Source organism: Penaeus monodon, chromosome 16 (genome assembly GCF_015228065.2).
Source record: "Penaeus monodon isolate SGIC_2016 chromosome 16, NSTDA_Pmon_1, whole genome shotgun sequence".
Classification (NCBI taxonomy): Eukaryota; Metazoa; Arthropoda; class Malacostraca; order Decapoda; family Penaeidae; genus Penaeus; species Penaeus monodon.
Window position 1 is genome coordinate 28956617 of NC_051401.1, and position 18781 is coordinate 28975397.

The window sequence follows — 18781 nt, forward strand, 5'->3', positions numbered from 1 at the left end:
CAAAATGGAAAGGTGGGGGTTTGGGGGGGTTACAGGTGTACATAGGGAGAGAGGGGGCGTGGTCAAACGAAAGCGGGGTATATATCGGGGCAGTTTCAAGCATCAAACACACATCCTCTTCCTAGGACTTGCTGACAACATGAAGGTTCTTGCTCTTGGTAAGTAGACGTAACTGAGGCTGGTTCTTCGTATACTTCTTTTACTTTAAATTCAGTGGTCTCATTTCTCTTCCTGCCTTTTGTCTTTCATTTTGTTTATGCTGTAAAAAATACTGATTTACTACCAGTTATAAAGGTTGTGATATTCATGTTAAAGTTTGCAGAGTAAAGGAAATTGATTTTTATTTTCCCTTTTGCTTGGAGATGTGTCCATATTATATGTTTTACTAATATCATAACTATAGTGATGATATCAATCTTTTTACATTACTCTCTACATTTGATATTGAAAAGGACTAAACTGTCTATATAAATCATACTTTCATTAATCATCTCATTTTTTGTGCTTTATTGTTGATGCAGTCGCTGTGTTGGTGGGCGTGGCCGCCGCCCTTCCCGGCCTCCGTCTGCGTCGCGACTCGTCTCCTCTGCGCTTCGAGCTGCCCTCCAACGCCTCGCTGGTTCTGGGTGGAATCAACACCGGCTTCGACTGCGCCGAACTCCCCTACGGTTACTACGCCGACTCCAGCAACGACTGCGCCCTGTTCCACGTGTGTCTGCCCTACATCGACAACAACGTGTACATCACCCGCCACTTCTCGTTCATGTGCGGCGAGGGCACCATGTTCGACCAGGAACGTCTCGTGTGTGACTACCCCGAGTTTGCCCTTCCCTGCTCCGAGGCTGTTAACTTCATCAGGTCCAACGAGTACTTCGGCCGCTCCGACGTCAACTTCCTGGAGAAGTAAAGCCTCGGATGAGGACGCAACAGTCGCTCTTCGAGTTTTCCTGCAAGACATCAAATATTTCCAATGTATACATCAATGCCTTTCTGTTCAAAAAACACCTTGTCAAATATAATAAAAAACACTCTTTTAACTTGTAATTTACTTTTAACCATTAATATAACACTGATCTATACCGGGACTCAATATTAGTCGAATGTAATATAACTGACTTTCTGTCATGTTATTGTTAAACAAACTTGGGACTTGTCTGCCTTGCTTACATCAGTAAGATTAATAAATATAATTTTCAATCAACAAAATATATTCTGCACACGATCCGTGGTTAAAAACAAGTTTACAACCAAGTGTATTCTAGTAATACATTTGCATAGTATATTACTATATAATGCAGTAAAAAGGAGCATATTTCATAAATTAAAAACAAAACATATTTTTGTTGTATTCTATATGCATCTGAACATATAATATTTTGCCTTACTAGTATATATCCTGTATGACATTTCACAAAACTAAGCAGTCCTTCAGGCGAAAGTCTCCCCAAACGCATTAACAGTGACATGTCCAGAAATGACACTCTGACGTGCTGCCTGCCTATTGTAAAATCAATAGTCTAATTCACATTCATTTACGAGACTTGTTGGGGCAATGGATGCAGTAAGACCACCTTCGAAGATAATTCTCCATCATTCATCGATTTTCTTTATGTAACTGCGTGTGATCAGTATATGTATGATTGTACTTATGGTTATGGCGTGTCCTTTGCCTTTGTTTTTTGTATTCAAGTATAAATGAATGTATATGTATGTATTAATACTAGACAGACTACATGCGTACCTTCTAAAATTCATCAATTCAGTAAGAATATTCAGTGATTGCTGTATGTTGTACTATAGTACGGATTTGATTGAAACACTGATTATCTAAATGATTCAGTTTTTTTTCCGATACCATCCGGCTGTACGTCTTTCCTTTATTTTATGTGACTTGGAGTCATCGTTCTTTGGAGACCTCGCCAACAGTTATACATTTTTAGCGGTATATTTATAATGCTTGAGATTTATAACCTGTGTGAAGTATTGGGTCCTCATTTCAATCAGCTATGATGCCTCGTTCATATGAGATGAAATGTATTTTCCCAGTGTTGCACGCCTTGCCCTAATATTATTACAATGACATCAGTCAACAAGACAGGGTGATAATTAAGTCGTCAGGAAATCGAACTTCATTCTTTTTTATGTGAATTGGTAAAATTAATAATAATTAAAAGTAAATAAGAAAATATATTTACAGTTTTGATGGTATCATATTAATACGTTAAAAAAAAAATAATTTTCATAACTTTTACGCCTTCATTACGCCATTTTTTTTTCTATAATTTCGCACTTGCTAACCATCAAATAAGTGCATTCAAACTGATATATTTCGACCAGAGAAAATATATCAGAACACTGTATATATTTACAGCGGAATGCAAATATGTACTTAATGAGACTAAATGTAAACTAAAACAACAAAAGGCCAATCAGTGACACAACTTACAAGTTCCTCCGACACAGAGCATGGAATTGCCACGCCGGCAACTCCACAGAATTTCAAGGTCACTGTAAAGGAAACTTAAAAGCTTTCGGGTCTTCACTCTGATTTATTGTATGCGGGGCGGAGGAGGCGGAGCCAAGGGCAAGAGGGATATATATTGGGGCGACTTCAAGCAGTGTACACATCTCTCGCCAGGACTTGCTGACAACATGAAGGTGCTTGCTCTCGGTAAGTATACAAGGTTGAAAAAAGACAATTCATGGTTCTTAAAATCTACTCCCCTTTTTTACTTTAATTTTTATTTTCTTTAAGATGAAAGAAGAGATCGTGAAGGGTTCATATCCTTGACTGATATATCAATCGAGTAATTTTGCATGTACGATGATTACATAAGGAGGTATAGGCAAATATCCGAGACCAACATTAAAATTACTGATACTTATTTGTTTACATGAAATAGATACGGTAATGCATGACTCCTTTTGATACCTTTATTATTATCATTATTATTATTATTATTTTTTTTTATAAACTTTATGCCCAAGATAGCTATTCTTTATGAAATGCATAATTTCTTTCCACTATAAATACACCAATCTAATAGTACACGTTTTGATTATCATTATTCATCCTGGATATATTTAGAACACATTTCACGAATGCTGATTTTTTCCTCACTACAGTCGCTGTGTTGGTGGGCGTGGCCGCCGCCCTTCCCAGCCTCCGTCTGCGTCGCGACTCGTCTCCTCTGCGCTTCGAGCTGCCCTCCAACGCCTCGCTGGTTCTGGGTGGAATCAACACCGGCTTCGACTGCGCCGAACTCCCCTACGGTTACTACGCCGACACCAGCAACGACTGCGCCCTGTTCCACGTGTGTCTGCCCTACATCGACAACAACGTGTACATCACCCGCCACTTCTCGTTCATGTGTGGCGAGGGCACCATGTTCGACCAGGAACGTCTCGTGTGCGCTTTCCCCGAGGAAGCCCTTCCCTGCTCCGAGGCGGCCGCCTTCAGGAGGTCCAACGAGTACTTCGGCCGCGCCGACGTCAACTTCCTGGAGTAGAGCCTCGGATGAGGACACAGGGTCGCTCCTCGACATTTCATCCCAAACACCGCATACCATTATCAATGAGCATCTTATCAATTTTTTCTATGAAAATAAGAATTTTCTATTGTATTAAACATCACTTTCCCATTCAGCATTTTTTCTTCCATACGCAAGGACTGTGACACATCACACAAATCATGCTATAATGATGTTGAGCCCTAAAAAACATTATATCGGAATGAAAAGTTGCGTTTAAGTAATCAAGTTGACTCTCGGATGAGGACACACGTTCTTAACAACCCATCCCAAACACCACATTTCTCATCAACGAGCATTACTTTTGAAGCAATGCACTTGAAAAATGTTCTGATAATGAAAATTATGTTCACACTCCATCAATTAGCTATAATATCAAGTTTCAATAATAATTTTATCTAAAAAAAAGTTGCATTTCGGATAAAATAACCATCATAGTATGATTGCAACCATTATCTTACCATTTATTATAAGACCATACAGATAGAAAGTAATTTTGAAATTTTACTTTTAAGATGTAAGCCTTATGTCATGACTACTTTCCTAGGTTTACAGACCAGCAAATAACCACAAAGAAAATTAAGCATGAATGTATGTCTTGAGATCGCCATTATGTTTGCGAACCAACTACAATGAAAAACAAAAACAAACTCATCACTATTCCTAAACATAAAAATCAGCTTGTCAGTCAAAATAATATGAATGTTATTTACTGAGGTTTTAATAACTACAGAACATTTCAGGAAAAGTTTTGACCTAAGACTTTATGACTGAGCATAGTTACACGGATGAATGAATATTGTGAGGTCGTTTTCATGTTACATTGAACTTTGCATGTAGGTTCACACTATTCTTGTATGTTAATCCCTCACTTGGCGTAAATCAAACAATACAAACACGAAAAGAAGCTGATCAACTAATTGTGATAAGAAAAGTTTGGTGTCACTTACAGGATTTTATAAATTTGGCGATTGTCGCTGGTAACCCGTGATATAGATATACTTGTCACAGCATGTTTTACTTCATGGCAACTACACAGACTTTCTCCTTCCATACTTATCGAAGAAGAGAGAAACAAATGGCGCATGGAAGAACATGAAAGCAAGTGAAATTTACACAATTTACCATTGCATCATTTGAATACACGTTCATGTGCGGCGCAGGCACCATGTTCGACCAGGAACGTCTCGTGTGCACTTTCCCCGAGGAAGCCCTTCCAGGCTCCGAGGCCGCCGCCAAACACCGCATACCATTATCAATGAGCATCTAATCTATTTTTCTATGAAAATGAGAATTTTCTAATCTATTAAAGATCACTTTCCCATTCAGTCATTTTCTTTCATACCTGGTGGTTTTCGTGTAGACGGCATTGTCCTGTATTGCAAAAGTTTTGATTAGAAACCCTAAAGTTCACACACACACACACACACACATATTTGTGTGTGTGTGTGTGAGAGAGAGAGAGAGAAGAGAGAGAGAGAGAGAGAGAGAGAGAGAGAGAGAGAGAGAGAGAGAGAGAGAGAGAAAGAGAGAGTGAGTGAGTGAGTGAGAGTGTGGCTGTGAGTAAACTTTTTCTTGCAAAAAATAAAATAATCAGTATTTTTTAGTACCCATAATTCTTCTCATAGTGATTTGGTTAATTTAAAAATTATGTTTCTGCATCATTCTAGTATTATAAAGTCAATAACGATATGTTCTTCGAAAAGCAAAAGTGAGTTACCAATAGAATGACCATTTCCGCCCTATGTTTCTCAGTTTGTTAGCTGTTCCTGTACATTCTTCTTTCAGCCGTCAGCACTTTGGAGAAGAGAGGCACGAATCTGGGAAACATAGTTTGATTTTCATATTTGAACACTTTTTTGCTCACCAAAAGGATTCTTTAATCAGATAATGACGTGGAATACATCCATTTATTTTGCTAAACGTTGATGGTCTGTTATATTAACCATTTTTGATTTTAAGAAAAGCATGTGACAATGCTACTTTTAAAATTATGATCACTAAAAAGTAGAGAGAACAAACACAAATGCTTTTTTTTAAAAAACATAATCAGGAAGAGGCAATGTTCCTGCAACGATATCGTTGAATGGTTTCCAGGGAACTGCAAGGTGGTTCAAAGATGATTCTCATATGTTAACATACGCCTACCTGAAACCAGACAACTTTTCACCACCTGTGTGTCTGAACATACGTTTTTCTCATGTCAAAATTAGGAAGGTGTCCCCTTTTTGTAGCTTAGTCGCTGGTTTTCTGAAAGATCTGTAAATGCGAAACGCCCACACAACAAGCACTCAACGGCTGTCCCTGTTTTCTGTAGCAAAAGACATATTTACTCTTATACTGAACTGTCTCTCATGAAACCTGCTGATGTCGAATTATAAGCAGTAAAGTTTACAGTCAGCTAAAAGCTTCATAAAAGTTTATATGTCATTCCATGTCATTACATAAAGGGATTATTTGGCAATAAAGATTTACAATCGATCTGCATATATCAGTGACTGTTTTAGGATTCCCAGTACCGTGTACCGTATGATGAGTATATTACACATTGACAGGTTAAATGAAGTGATATACGTAAACATCATTTAGGCACAAATCAACAACCTGCCTTCAATAAGTGACGTACTAATCTGCTCTGGTGATGGGAGTGTAGATGAAAGGGGGGGGGGGGGATAAAAATTACCTGTGATTGCGATATTCTATTTTTAGCTATTTCTGATGGGCGTTTTTTTCTGAATGAACCTTAGAATAAGACTATACATTCGTGGAAGTCTGAGAATGTCTGTGTGCATATTTGTATGCGAATGTGATTATCCACTCAAGATGCAAACCTTCTACTATGAACATATCATTATAAATGCATTTCGTAATGTACATCTATCAGCCGTTCTGATATTGCTTATCATTTTTCAAAGCTGCATATGATGCAGTCCATACATTACAAATTATGTTACGTTCGTGTATATCTAGGGTAGATAAAAGACCTATCGCATGCTTGATGTGAACATTGGTGGATTAATAATATATCCCGTAATGTCACTATAACGTCTAACATTACCTGTATGCATAAAAATGGACAGAATATATCCAAATACCCAGTTTCCTTAGATTCAAATAAAGCTGACGGGATTCCCTCTCACTCGTCCTCCTTTCCAAAACACTAAAAATCTAATTTCTAATTAAATATTTAAAATTAGGTTTATAAATATTTCATTATAAATGATTGCTGAGAACTGCTTTTAGAGTTTCAGTTCCAGGGCATCATCTCTCTGGTTCTAGAGACGAAAACATAAACAGTAACGCTGGGATTTCTCATGAATTTCAAGGTCATCCTGCCTGAGGAAGGACGTCTGAAAGAATCCAGAGGGATGGAGGGGGCGTGGCCAAGGGGAGGAGGGGTATATATTGGGGCTTCTCCAAGCAGCTCAAACATCTCCTTTCGTAGGATTCACAGACAACATGAAGGTTCTTGCTCTCGGTGGGTATAATGAAACTGGATGCGTTTCTGTTCTCCTCTTTGTAGAGGTAAAAAATACATTTCACATTATATCTTTTTCAGTACTACCAAATCCATATTGCACGTGTGTTAATGTTCATTATCTCCCAATGCAGTCGCTGTGTTGGTGGGCGTGGCTGCCGCCCTCCCCGGCCTCCGTCTGCGTCGCGACTCGTCTCCTCTGCGCTTCGAGCTGCCCTCCAACGCCTCGCTGGTTCTGGGTAGAATCAACACCGGCTTCGACTGCGCCGAACTCCCCTACGGTTACTACGCCGACACCAGCAACGACTGCGCCCTGTTCCACGTGTGTCTGCCCTACATCGACAACAACGTGTACATCACCCGCCACTTCTCGTTCATGTGCGGCGAGGGCACTATGTTTGACCAGGAACGTCTCGTGTGCGCTTTCCCCGAGGAAGCCCTTCCCTGCTCCGAGGCGGCCGCCTTCAGGAGGTCCAACGAGTACTTCGGCCGCGCCGACGTCAACTTCCTGGAGTAGAGCCTCGGATGAGGACACAGGGTCGCTCCTCGACATTTCATCCCAAACACCGCATACCATTATCAATGAGCATCTAATCTATTTTTCTGTGAAAATGAGAATTTTATAATCTATTAAAAAACACTTTCCCATTCTGTAATTTTCTTCCATACCCGGGGATTTTTGTGTAGATAACATTGCAGTGTATTGAAAAAAAGTTCTGATAAACTCTAAAAATCAATTTCAAAATTATGTTTCTTTATAAGTACGGTAAGTTAGAGTCATTAATCATATGTTCTTCGAAAAGCAAAAGCGAGTTACCAATAGAATGACCATTTCCGCCCTATGTCTCTCAGTTTGTTAGCGGTTCCTGTACATTCTTCTTTCGGCCGTCAGCACTTTGGAGAAGAGAGGCACGAATCTGGGAAACATAGTTTGATTTTCATATCTGGACACTTCTTTGCTCACCAAAAGGATTCTTTAATCAGATAATGACGTGGAAGACATCCGTTTATTTTGCTAAACGTTGATGGTCTGTTATATTAACCATTTTTGATTTTAAGAAAAGCATGTGACAATGCTACTTTTAAAATTATGATCACTAAAAAGTAGAGAGAACAAACACATATGCTATTTTTTTTAACATAATCAAGAAGAGGCAATGCTCCTGCAACGATATCATTGAATGGTTTCCAGGGAAATGCAAGGTGGTTCAAAGATGATTCTCACATGTTAACATACGCCTACCTGAAACCAGACAACTTTTCACCACCTGTGTGTCTGAACATACGTTTTTCTCATGTCAAAATTAGGAAGGTGTCCCCTTTTTGTAGCTTAGTCGCTGGTTTTCTGAAAGATCTGTAAATGCGAAACGCCCACACAACAAGCACTCAACGGCTGTCCCTGTTTTCTGTAGCAAAAGACATATTTACTCTTATACTGAACTGTCTCTCATGAAACCTGCTGATGTCGAATTATAAGCAGTAAAGTTTACAGTCAGCTAAAAGCTTCATAAAAGTTTATATGTCATTCCATGTCATTACATAAAGGGATTATATGGCAATAAAGATTTACAATCGATCTGCATATATCAGTGACTGTTTTAGGATTCCCAGTACCGTGTACCTTATGATGAGTATATTACACATTGACAGGTTAAATGAAGTGATATACGTAAACATCATTTAGGCACAAATCAACAACCTGCCTTCAATAAGTGACGTACTAATCTGCTCTGGTGATGGGAGTGTAGATGAAAGGGGGGGGGGGATAAAATTACCTGTGATTGCGATATTCTATTTTTAGCTATTTCTGATGGGCGTTTTTTTTTTCTGAATGAACCTTAGAATAAGACTATACATTCGTGGAAGTCTGAGAATGTCTGTGTGCATATTTGTATGCGAATGTGATTATCCACTCAAGATGCAAACCTTCTACTATGAACATATCATTATAAATGCATTTCGTAATGTACATCTATCAGCCGTTCTGATATTGCTAATCATTTTTCAAAGCTGCATATGATGCAGTCCATACATACAAATTATGTTATACTCGTGTATATCTAGGGTAGATAAAAGACCTATCGCATGCTTGATGTGAACATTGGTGGATTAATAATATATCCCGTAATGTCACTATAACGTCTAACATTACCTGTATGCATAAAAATGGACAGAATATATCCAAATACCCAGTTTCCTTAGATTCAAATAAAGCTGACGGGATTCCCTCTCACTCGTCCTCCTTTCCAAAACACTAAAAATCTAATTTCTAATTAAATATTTAAAATTAGGTTTATAAATATTTCATTATAAATGATTGCTGAGAACTGCTTTTAGAGTTTCAGTTCCAGGGCATCATCTTTCTGGTTCTAGAGACGAAAACATAAACAGTAACGCTGGGATTTCTCATGAATTTCAAGGTCATCCTGCCTGAGGAAGGACGTCTGAAAGAATCCAGAGGGATGGAGGGGGCGTGGCCAAGGGGAGGAGGGGTATATATTGGGGCTTCTCCAAGCAGCTCAAACATCTCCTTTCGTAGGATTCACAGACAACATGAAGGTTCTTGCTCTCGGTGGGTATAATGAAACTGGATGCGTTTCTGTTCTCCTCTTTGTAGAGGTCATTATAATATATTTTTGCGGAACAGTTTGTCGATGGAATTTGTCATGATATATGATATTAATCTCGATTCAGTACCAGTCTATATGATTTACTTTTTCATAAAAAAAAACACATTTTACATCATATCTTTTTCAGTACTACCAAATCCATATTGCACGTGTGTTAATGTTCATTATCTCCCAATACAGTCGCTGTGTTGGTGGGCGTGGCCGCCGCCCTTCCCGGCCTCCGTCTGCGTCGCGACTCGTCTCCTCTGCGCTTCGAGCTGCCCTCCAACGCCTCGCTGGTTCTGGGTGGAATCAACACTGGCTTCGACTGCGCCGAACTCCCCTACGGTTACTACGCCGACACCAGCAACGACTGCGCCCTGTTCCACGTGTGTCTGCCCTACATCGACAACAACGTGTACATTACCCGCCACTTCTCGTTCATGTGCGGCGAGGGCACCATGTTCGACCAGGAACGTCTCGTGTGCGCTTTCCCCGAGGAAGCCCTTCCCTGCTCCGAGGCGGCCGCCTTCAGGAGGTCCAACGAGTACTTCGGCCGCGCCGACGTCAACTTCCTGGAGTAGAGCCTCGGATGAGGACACAGGGTCGCTCCTCGACATTTCATCCCAAACACCGCATACCATTATCAATGAGCATCTAATCTATTTTTCTGTGAAAATGAGAATTTTATAATCTATTAAAAAACACTTTCCCATTCTGTAATTTTCTTCCATACCCGGGGATTTTTGTGTAGATAACATTGCAGTGTATTGAAAAAAAGTTCTGATAAACTCTAAAAATCAATTTCAAAATTATGTTTCTTTATAAGTACGGTAAGTTAGAGTCATTAATCATATGTTCTTCGAAAAGCAAAAGCGAGTTACCAATAGAATGACCATTTCCGCCCTATGTCTCTCAGTTTGTTAGCGGTTCCTGTACATTCTTCTTTCGGCCGTCAGCACTTTGGAGAAGAGAGGCACGAATCTGGGAAACATAGTTTGATTTTCATATCTGGACACTTCTTTGCTCACCAAAAGGATTCTTTAATCAGATAATGACGTGGAAGACATCCGTTTATTTTGCTAAACGTTGATGGTCTGTTATATTAACCATTTTTGATTTTAAGAAAAGCATGTGACAATGCTACTTTTAAAATTATGATCACTAAAAAGTAGAGAGAACAAACACATATGCTATTTTTTTTAACATAATCAAGAAGAGGCAATGCTCCTGCAACGATATCATTGAATGGTTTCCAGGGAAATGCAAGGTGGTTCAAAGATGATTCTCACATGTTAACATACGCCTACCTGAAACCAGACAACTTTTCACCACCTGTGTGTCTGAACATACGTTTTTCTCATGTCAAAATTAGGAAGGTGTCCCCTTTTTGTAGCTTAGTCGCTGGTTTTCTGAAAGATCTGTAAATGCGAAACGCCCACACAACAAGCACTCAACGGCTGTCCCTGTTTTCTGTAGCAAAAGACATATTTACTCTTATACTGAACTGTCTCTCATGAAACCTGCTGATGTCGAATTATAAGCAGTAAAGTTTACAGTCAGCTAAAAGCTTCATAAAAGTTTATATGTCATTCCATGTCATTACATAAAGGGATTATATGGCAATAAAGATTTACAATCGATCTGCATATATCAGTGACTGTTTTAGGATTCCCAGTACCGTGTACCTTATGATGAGTATATTACACATTGACAGGTTAAATGAAGTGATATACGTAAACATCATTTAGGCACAAATCAACAACCTGCCTTCAATAAGTGACGTACTAATCTGCTCTGGTGATGGGAGTGTAGATGAAAGGGGGGGGGGGATAAAAATTACCTGTGATTGCGATATTCTATTTTTAGCTATTTCTGATGGGCGTTTTTTTTTTCTGAATGAACCTTAGAATAAGACTATACATTCGTGGAAGTCTGAGAATGTCTGTGTGCATATTTGTATGCGAATGTGATTATCCACTCAAGATGCAAACCTTCTACTATGAACATATCATTATAAATGCATTTCGTAATGTACATCTATCAGCCGTTCTGATATTGCTAATCATTTTTCAAAGCTGCATATGATGCAGTCCATACATACAAATTATGTTATACTCGTGTATATCTAGGGTAGATAAAAGACCTATCGCATGCTTGATGTGAACATTGGTGGATTAATAATATATCCCGTAATGTCACTATAACGTCTAACATTACCTGTATGCATAAAAATGGACAGAATATATCCAAATACCCAGTTTCCTTAGATTCAAATAAAGCTGACGGGATTCCCTCTCACTCGTCCTCCTTTCCAAAACACTAAAAATCTAATTTCTAATTAAATATTTAAAATTAGGTTTATAAATATTTCATTATAAATGATTGCTGAGAACTGCTTTTAGAGTTTCAGTTCCAGGGCATCATCTTTCTGGTTCTAGAGACGAAAACATAAACAGTAACGCTGGGATTTCTCATGAATTTCAAGGTCATCCTGCCTGAGGAAGGACGTCTGAAAGAATCCAGAGGGATGGAGGGGGCGTGGCCAAGGGAGGAGGGGTATATATTGGGGCTTCTCCAAGCAGCTCAAACATCTCCTTTCGTAGGATTCACAGACAACATGAAGGTTCTTGCTCTCGGTGGGTATAATGAAACTGGATGCGTTTCTGTTCTCCTCTTTGTAGAGGTCATTATAATATATTTTTGCGGAACAGTTTGTCGATGGAATTTGTCATGATATATGATATTAATCTCGATTCAGTACCAGTCTATATGATTTACTTTTTCATAAAAAAAAACACATTTTACATCATATCTTTTTCAGTACTACCAAATCCATATTGCACGTGTGTTAATGTTCATTATCTCCCAATACAGTCGCTGTGTTGGTGGGCGTGGCCGCCGCCCTTCCCGGCCTCCGTCTGCGTCGCGACTCGTCTCCTCTGCGCTTCGAGCTGCCCTCCAACGCCTCGCTGGTTCTGGGTGGAATCAACACTGGCTTCGACTGCGCCGAACTCCCCTACGGTTACTACGCCGACACCAGCAACGACTGCGCCCTGTTCCACGTGTGTCTGCCCTACATCGACAACAACGTGTACATTACCCGCCACTTCTCGTTCATGTGCGGCGAGGGCACCATGTTCGACCAGGAACGTCTCGTGTGCGCTTTCCCCGAGGAAGCCCTTCCCTGCTCCGAGGCGGCCGCCTTCAGGAGGTCCAACGAGTACTTCGGCCGCGCCGACGTCAACTTCCTGGAGTAGAGCCTCGGATGAGGACACAGGGTCGCTCCTCGACATTTCATCCCAAACACCGCATACCATTATCAATGAGCATCTAATCTATTTTTCTGTGAAAATGAGAATTTTATAATCTATTAAAAAACACTTTCCCATTCTGTAATTTTCTTCCATACCCGGGGATTTTTGTGTAGATAACATTGCAGTGTATTGAAAAAAAGTTCTGATAAACTCTAAAAATCAATTTCAAAATTATGTTTCTTTATAAGTACGGTAAGTTAGAGTCATTAATCATATGTTCTTCGAAAAGCAAAAGCGAGTTACCAATAGAATGACCATTTCCGCCCTATGTCTCTCAGTTTGTTAGCGGTTCCTGTACATTCTTCTTTCGGCCGTCAGCACTTTGGAGAAGAGAGGCACGAATCTGGGAAACATAGTTTGATTTTCATATCTGGACACTTCTTTGCTCACCAAAAGGATTCTTTAATCAGATAATGACGTGGAAGACATCCGTTTTTTTTGCTAAACGTTGATGGTCTGTTATATTAACCATTTTTGATTTTAAGAAAAGCATGTGACAATGCTACTTTTAAAATTATGATCACTAAAAAGTAGAGAGAACAAACACATATGCTATTTTTTTTAACATAATCAAGAAGAGGCAATGCTCCTGCAACGATATCATTGAATGGTTTCCAGGGAAATGCAAGGTGGTTCAAAGATGATTCTCACATGTTAACATACGCCTACCTGAAACCAGACAACTTTTCACCACCTGTGTGTCTGAACATACGTTTTTCTCATGTCAAAATTAGGAAGGTGTCCCCTTTTTGTAGCTTAGTCGCTGGTTTTCTGAAAGATCTGTAAATGCGAAACGCCCACACAACAAGCACTCAACGGCTGTCCCTGTTTTCTGTAGCAAAAGACATATTTACTCTTATACTGAACTGTCTCTCATGAAACCTGCTGATGTCGAATTATAAGCAGTAAAGTTTACAGTCAGCTAAAAGCTTCATAAAAGTTTATATGTCATTCCATGTCATTACATAAAGGGATTATATGGCAATAAAGATTTACAATCGATCTGCATATATCAGTGACTGTTTTAGGATTCCCAGTACCGTGTACCTTATGATGAGTATATTACACATTGACAGGTTAAATGAAGTGATATACGTAAACATCATTTAGGCACAAATCAACAACCTGCCTTCAATAAGTGACGTACTAATCTGCTCTGGTGATGGGAGTGTAGATGAAAGGGGGGGGGGGATAAAAATTACCTGTGATTGCGATATTCTATTTTTAGCTATTTCTGATGGGCGTTTTTTTTTCTGAATGAACCTTAGAATAAGACTATACATTCGTGGAAGTCTGAGAATGTCTGTGTGCATATTTGTATGCGAATGTGATTATCCACTCAAGATGCAAACCTTCTACTATGAACATATCATTATAAATGCATTTCGTAATGTACATCTATCAGCCGTTCTGATATTGCTAATCATTTTTCAAAGCTGCATATGATGCAGTCCATACATACAAATTATGTTATACTCGTGTATATCTAGGGTAGATAAAAGACCTATCGCATGCTTGATGTGAACATTGGTGGATTAATAATATATCCCGTAATGTCACTATAACGTCTAACATTACCTGTATGCATAAAAATGGACAGAATATATCCAAATACCCAGTTTCCTTAGATTCAAATAAAGCTGACGGGATTCCCTCTCACTCGTCCTCCTTTCCAAAACACTAAAAATCTAATTTCTAATTAAATATTTAAAATTAGGTTTATAAATATTTCATTATAAATGATTGCTGAGAACTGCTTTTAGAGTTTCAGTTCCAGGGCATCATCTTTCTGGTTCTAGAGACGAAAACATAAACAGTAACGCTGGGATTTCTCATGAATTTCAAGGTCATCCTGCCTGAGGAAGGACGTCTGAAAGAATCCAGAGGGATGGAGGGGGCGTGGCCAAGGGGAGGAGGGGTATATATTGGGGCTTCTCCAAGCAGCTCAAACATCTCCTTTCGTAGGATTCACAGACAACATGAAGGTTCTTGCTCTCGGTGGGTATAATGAAACTGGATGCGTTTCTGTTCTCCTCTTTGTAGAGGTCATTATAATATATTTTTGCGGAACAGTTTGTCGATGGAATTTGTCATGATATATGATATTAATCTCGATTCAGTACCAGTCTATATGATTTACTTTTTCATAAAAAAAAACACATTTTACATCATATCTTTTTCAGTACTACCAAATCCATATTGCACGTGTGTTAATGTTCATTATCTCCCAATACAGTCGCTGTGTTGGTGGGCGTGGCCGCCGCCCTTCCCGGCCTCCGTCTGCGTCGCGACTCGTCTCCTCTGCGCTTCGAGCTGCCCTCCAACGCCTCGCTGGTTCTGGGTGGAATCAACACTGGCTTCGACTGCGCCGAACTCCCCTACGGTTACTACGCCGACACCAGCAACGACTGCGCCCTGTTCCACGTGTGTCTGCCCTACATCGACAACAACGTGTACATTACCCGCCACTTCTCGTTCATGTGCGGCGAGGGCACCATGTTCGACCAGGAACGTCTCGTGTGCGCTTTCCCCGAGGAAGCCCTTCCCTGCTCCGAGGCGGCCGCCTTCAGGAGGTCCAACGAGTACTTCGGCCGCGCCGACGTCAACTTCCTGGAGTAGAGCCTCGGATGAGGACACAGGGTCGCTCCTCGACATTTCATCCCAAACACCGCATACCATTATCAATGAGCATCTAATCTATTTTTCTGTGAAAATGAGAATTTTATAATCTATTAAAAAACACTTTCCCATTCTGTAATTTTCTTCCATACCCGGGGATTTTTGTGTAGATAACATTGCAGTGTATTGAAAAAAAGTTCTGATAAACTCTAAAAATCAATTTCAAAATTATGTTTCTTTATAAGTACGGTAAGTTAGAGTCATTAATCATATGTTCTTCGAAAAGCAAAAGCGAGTTACCAATAGAATGACCATTTCCGCCCTATGTCTCTCAGTTTGTTAGCGGTTCCTGTACATTCTTCTTTCGGCCGTCAGCACTTTGGAGAAGAGAGGCACGAATCTGGGAAACATAGTTTGATTTTCATATCTGGACACTTCTTTGCTCACCAAAAGCTCTGAATCAGATAATGATGTGGGATACACTAAAGATGGAATTTATTTCCCTAAACCTTGAAGGTCTGTTATATTGACTATTCTAATTTTAAGAAACACATGTGACGATGCTACTTTTAAAGTTATGATCATTAAAACTAGTGAGATCAAAGGGAGCGTTCCCGCAGCCATATCGTCTAATGGCGCCATGGAGCTGCAGAGTTGTTCAAACATGGTTCTCAGATGTTAACATACGCCTATATAAAATCAGACAAGAGTTGGTCGCCTGTATGTCTGAGCATACGTTTTTCACACATCTGAATTCGTAAGGTGCCACTTTTTTCGTAGTTTAGTAGCTGGTTTCTGAAAGATCTGTAAATGCAGAACGCCCACACAAGCACTCAACGGTTGCCTCTATTTTCTGTAGCAAAAGACATCTTTATTCTTATACACAACTATCTCACATGAAACCTGTTGATATCGAAATTTAGGGAGTAAAGTTTACAATCAGCGATAAGCATCATGAAAGTTTGCATGCATTATCACTTACTCAAGGGGAATATTTTGCTGTATTTGCATAAATATTTACAACCGATCTGTATGTGTCGGCGACTGTTTTATAATTCCTAATACCATGTAACTTCTGATGAATATCTTACACATTAACAGATTAAATGAACTGATTTACGTCGGCACCAGTTAGACACACTTTAATAACTTGCCTTCAAAAAGAGAGGTACTAATCTGCTCTGGTAAAAATCATCCTTTTTATCTATAGCTTTTTCTGCTTCAGCTGGGCGTTGTATTTTTTTCTGAATGGACTTAAACATAAGACCATACGCTCATAGACGTCTGAGAATGTCTGTGTGCATATTTGTATGTGAGTGTTACTGGTATGTGATTATCCACTCAAGAACTAAAGATATGCATGCCTTCTGCTATGAACACTGCTATGAGCATTGAGTACTGTACATTTCCCAGCCGTATTGATATTGCTCATCATTTTTCAAAGCCTGCATATGCTGCAGTCGATAAATTACAAATTATAACGTTAGATTCGTGTATATCTAGGGTAAATAAAAGACCTGTCCCATGCTTGATGTGAATACTGGTGGGTTAATATATCACGTAATATCACTATAACGCGTAACATTACCTGCATGCGTAAAAATGGACAGAAGATATCCAAATACCCAGTTTCCTTATATTCAAGTGCGGCTGAGGGTATTCTCTCTCTCTCTCTCTTGGCCTGTCTTACCCCCCTTTCCAAATATTGTAACATTCCGAATATCTAGTTTAATGCTTAAAATTTGTTTTACATATATTACTTCATTATAAGTGATTGCTATGGACTGCGCTTAAAGTGTCAATTCCAGGGCATCATCTCTCTGTTTCTAGAAACGTAAACATAAACAGAAATGTAACGCTGGGATTTCTCATGAACTTCAAGGTCACCCTGCCTGCGGAAGGACGTCTGAAAGAATCCAGAGGGATGGAGGGGGCGTGGCCAAGGGAAGGAGGGGTATATATTGGGGCTTCTCCAAGCAGCTCAAACATCTCCTTTCGTAGGATTCACAGACAACATGAAGGTTCTTGCTCTCGGTGGGTATAATGAAACTGTGGATGCGTTTCTGTTCTCCTCTTTGTAGAGGTCATTATAGTATATTTTTGCGGGACAGTTTGTCGATGGAATTTGTCATGATACATGATATTAATCTTGATTCAGTACCAGTCTATATGATTTACTTTTTCATAAAAAAAAAAAAAAAAACATTTCACATTATATCTTTTTCAGTACTACCAAATCCATATTGTACGTGTTAATATTCATTATCTCTCCAATGCAGTCGCTGTGTTGGTGGGCGTGGCTGCCGCCCTTCCCGGCCTCCGTCTGCGTCGCGACTCGTCTCCTCTGCGCTTCGAGCTGCCCTCCAACGCCTCGCTGGTTCTGGGTGGAATCAACACCGGCTTCGACTGCGCCGAACTCCCCTACGGTTACTACGCCGACACCAGCAACGACTGCGCCCTGTTCCACGTGTGTCTGCCCTACATCGACAACAACGTGTACATCACCCGCCACTTCTCGTTCATGTGCGGCGAGGGCACCATGTTCGACCAGGAACGTCTCGTGTGCGCTTTCCCCGAGGAAGCCCTTCCCTGCTCCGAGGCGGCCGCCTTCAGGAGGTCCAACGAGTACTTCGGCCGCGCCGACGTCAACTTCCTGGAGTAGAGCCTCGGATGAGGACACAGGGTCGCTCCTCGACATTTCATCCCAAACACCGCATACCATTATCAATGAGCATCTAATCTATTTTTGTATGAAAATAAGAATTTTATGAAATATTAAAGCCCATTTCCCCCATATAGTATTTTTCTCTCATGCCTATCATTTTGGACTTAAATAATGTTACTATTCTGTGTTGACAATAACCTCATTCTGCACATCTTACCCTGTTTAAGATTATAAATGCGATTACACTTTTAGGTGTATATGTATAAATAAACAAGGTGGGCAGAATGATGCGCAGCCACGACCTACAAGTTCTAAAGATTGCCGCCTCCTCCTGTATGCTACGAATAGACGGGGTACTAATCACCAGAAAGGCTTGAACTGAGCTGGAGCGACGTGACCCACTGAGTCATTGAGCACGCTATTATAATGCTTATTGAGAATGTGCATGTCATTTAGTTGTAAAAGTGACAACCTTTACATAATTAAAATTTCTATCAAAGTTTTGTGATTTACATTAGGTACTGTGAACCAGAAAACATAATGTCGTTCTCTGAGATTTCATC

General features: G+C 39.9%; 7 protein-coding genes across 7 annotated transcripts; all 7 read left to right on the plus strand.

The window, feature by feature from the left end:
* The first annotated feature begins 65 nt into the window (after positions 1-65).
* LOC119583124 (U-scoloptoxin(01)-Cw1a-like) lies at positions 66-995 on the plus strand. The gene is made up of 2 exons (XM_037931630.1): positions 66-158; positions 522-995. The coding sequence occupies exons 1-2, from the start codon at positions 140-142 to the stop codon at positions 905-907; spliced, it is 405 nt and encodes a 134-aa protein (XP_037787558.1). The 5' UTR covers positions 66-139; the 3' UTR covers positions 908-995.
* A 1572-nt stretch (positions 996-2567) lies between these two features.
* On the plus strand, positions 2568-3641 carry LOC119583125 (U-scoloptoxin(01)-Cw1a-like). Its single transcript, XM_037931631.1, has 2 exons — positions 2568-2671; positions 3127-3641. Exons 1-2 carry the CDS (start codon positions 2653-2655, stop codon positions 3507-3509), a joined length of 402 nt encoding a protein of 133 aa, XP_037787559.1. The 5' UTR covers positions 2568-2652; the 3' UTR covers positions 3510-3641.
* A 3343-nt stretch (positions 3642-6984) lies between these two features.
* On the plus strand, positions 6985-7656 carry LOC119583126 (U-scoloptoxin(01)-Cw1a-like). The gene is made up of 2 exons (XM_037931633.1): positions 6985-7008; positions 7143-7656. Exons 1-2 carry the CDS (start codon positions 6990-6992, stop codon positions 7523-7525), a joined length of 402 nt encoding a protein of 133 aa, XP_037787561.1. The 5' UTR covers positions 6985-6989; the 3' UTR covers positions 7526-7656.
* A 1879-nt stretch (positions 7657-9535) lies between these two features.
* Positions 9536-10332, plus strand: LOC119583127 (U-scoloptoxin(01)-Cw1a-like). Its single transcript, XM_037931634.1, has 2 exons — positions 9536-9580; positions 9819-10332. The coding sequence occupies exons 1-2, from the start codon at positions 9562-9564 to the stop codon at positions 10199-10201; spliced, it is 402 nt and encodes a 133-aa protein (XP_037787562.1). The 5' UTR covers positions 9536-9561; the 3' UTR covers positions 10202-10332.
* Positions 10333-12211: 1879 nt separating this feature from the next.
* On the plus strand, positions 12212-13008 carry LOC119583128 (U-scoloptoxin(01)-Cw1a-like). The gene is made up of 2 exons (XM_037931635.1): positions 12212-12256; positions 12495-13008. Exons 1-2 carry the CDS (start codon positions 12238-12240, stop codon positions 12875-12877), a joined length of 402 nt encoding a protein of 133 aa, XP_037787563.1. The 5' UTR covers positions 12212-12237; the 3' UTR covers positions 12878-13008.
* Positions 13009-14887: 1879 nt separating this feature from the next.
* On the plus strand, positions 14888-15684 carry LOC119583130 (U-scoloptoxin(01)-Cw1a-like). Its single transcript, XM_037931636.1, has 2 exons — positions 14888-14932; positions 15171-15684. Exons 1-2 carry the CDS (start codon positions 14914-14916, stop codon positions 15551-15553), a joined length of 402 nt encoding a protein of 133 aa, XP_037787564.1. The 5' UTR covers positions 14888-14913; the 3' UTR covers positions 15554-15684.
* Positions 15685-17526: 1842 nt separating this feature from the next.
* LOC119583131 (U-scoloptoxin(01)-Cw1a-like) lies at positions 17527-18347 on the plus strand. Its single transcript, XM_037931637.1, has 2 exons — positions 17527-17587; positions 17833-18347. The coding sequence occupies exons 1-2, from the start codon at positions 17569-17571 to the stop codon at positions 18213-18215; spliced, it is 402 nt and encodes a 133-aa protein (XP_037787565.1). The 5' UTR covers positions 17527-17568; the 3' UTR covers positions 18216-18347.
* The last annotated feature ends 434 nt before the right edge of the window (positions 18348-18781 follow it).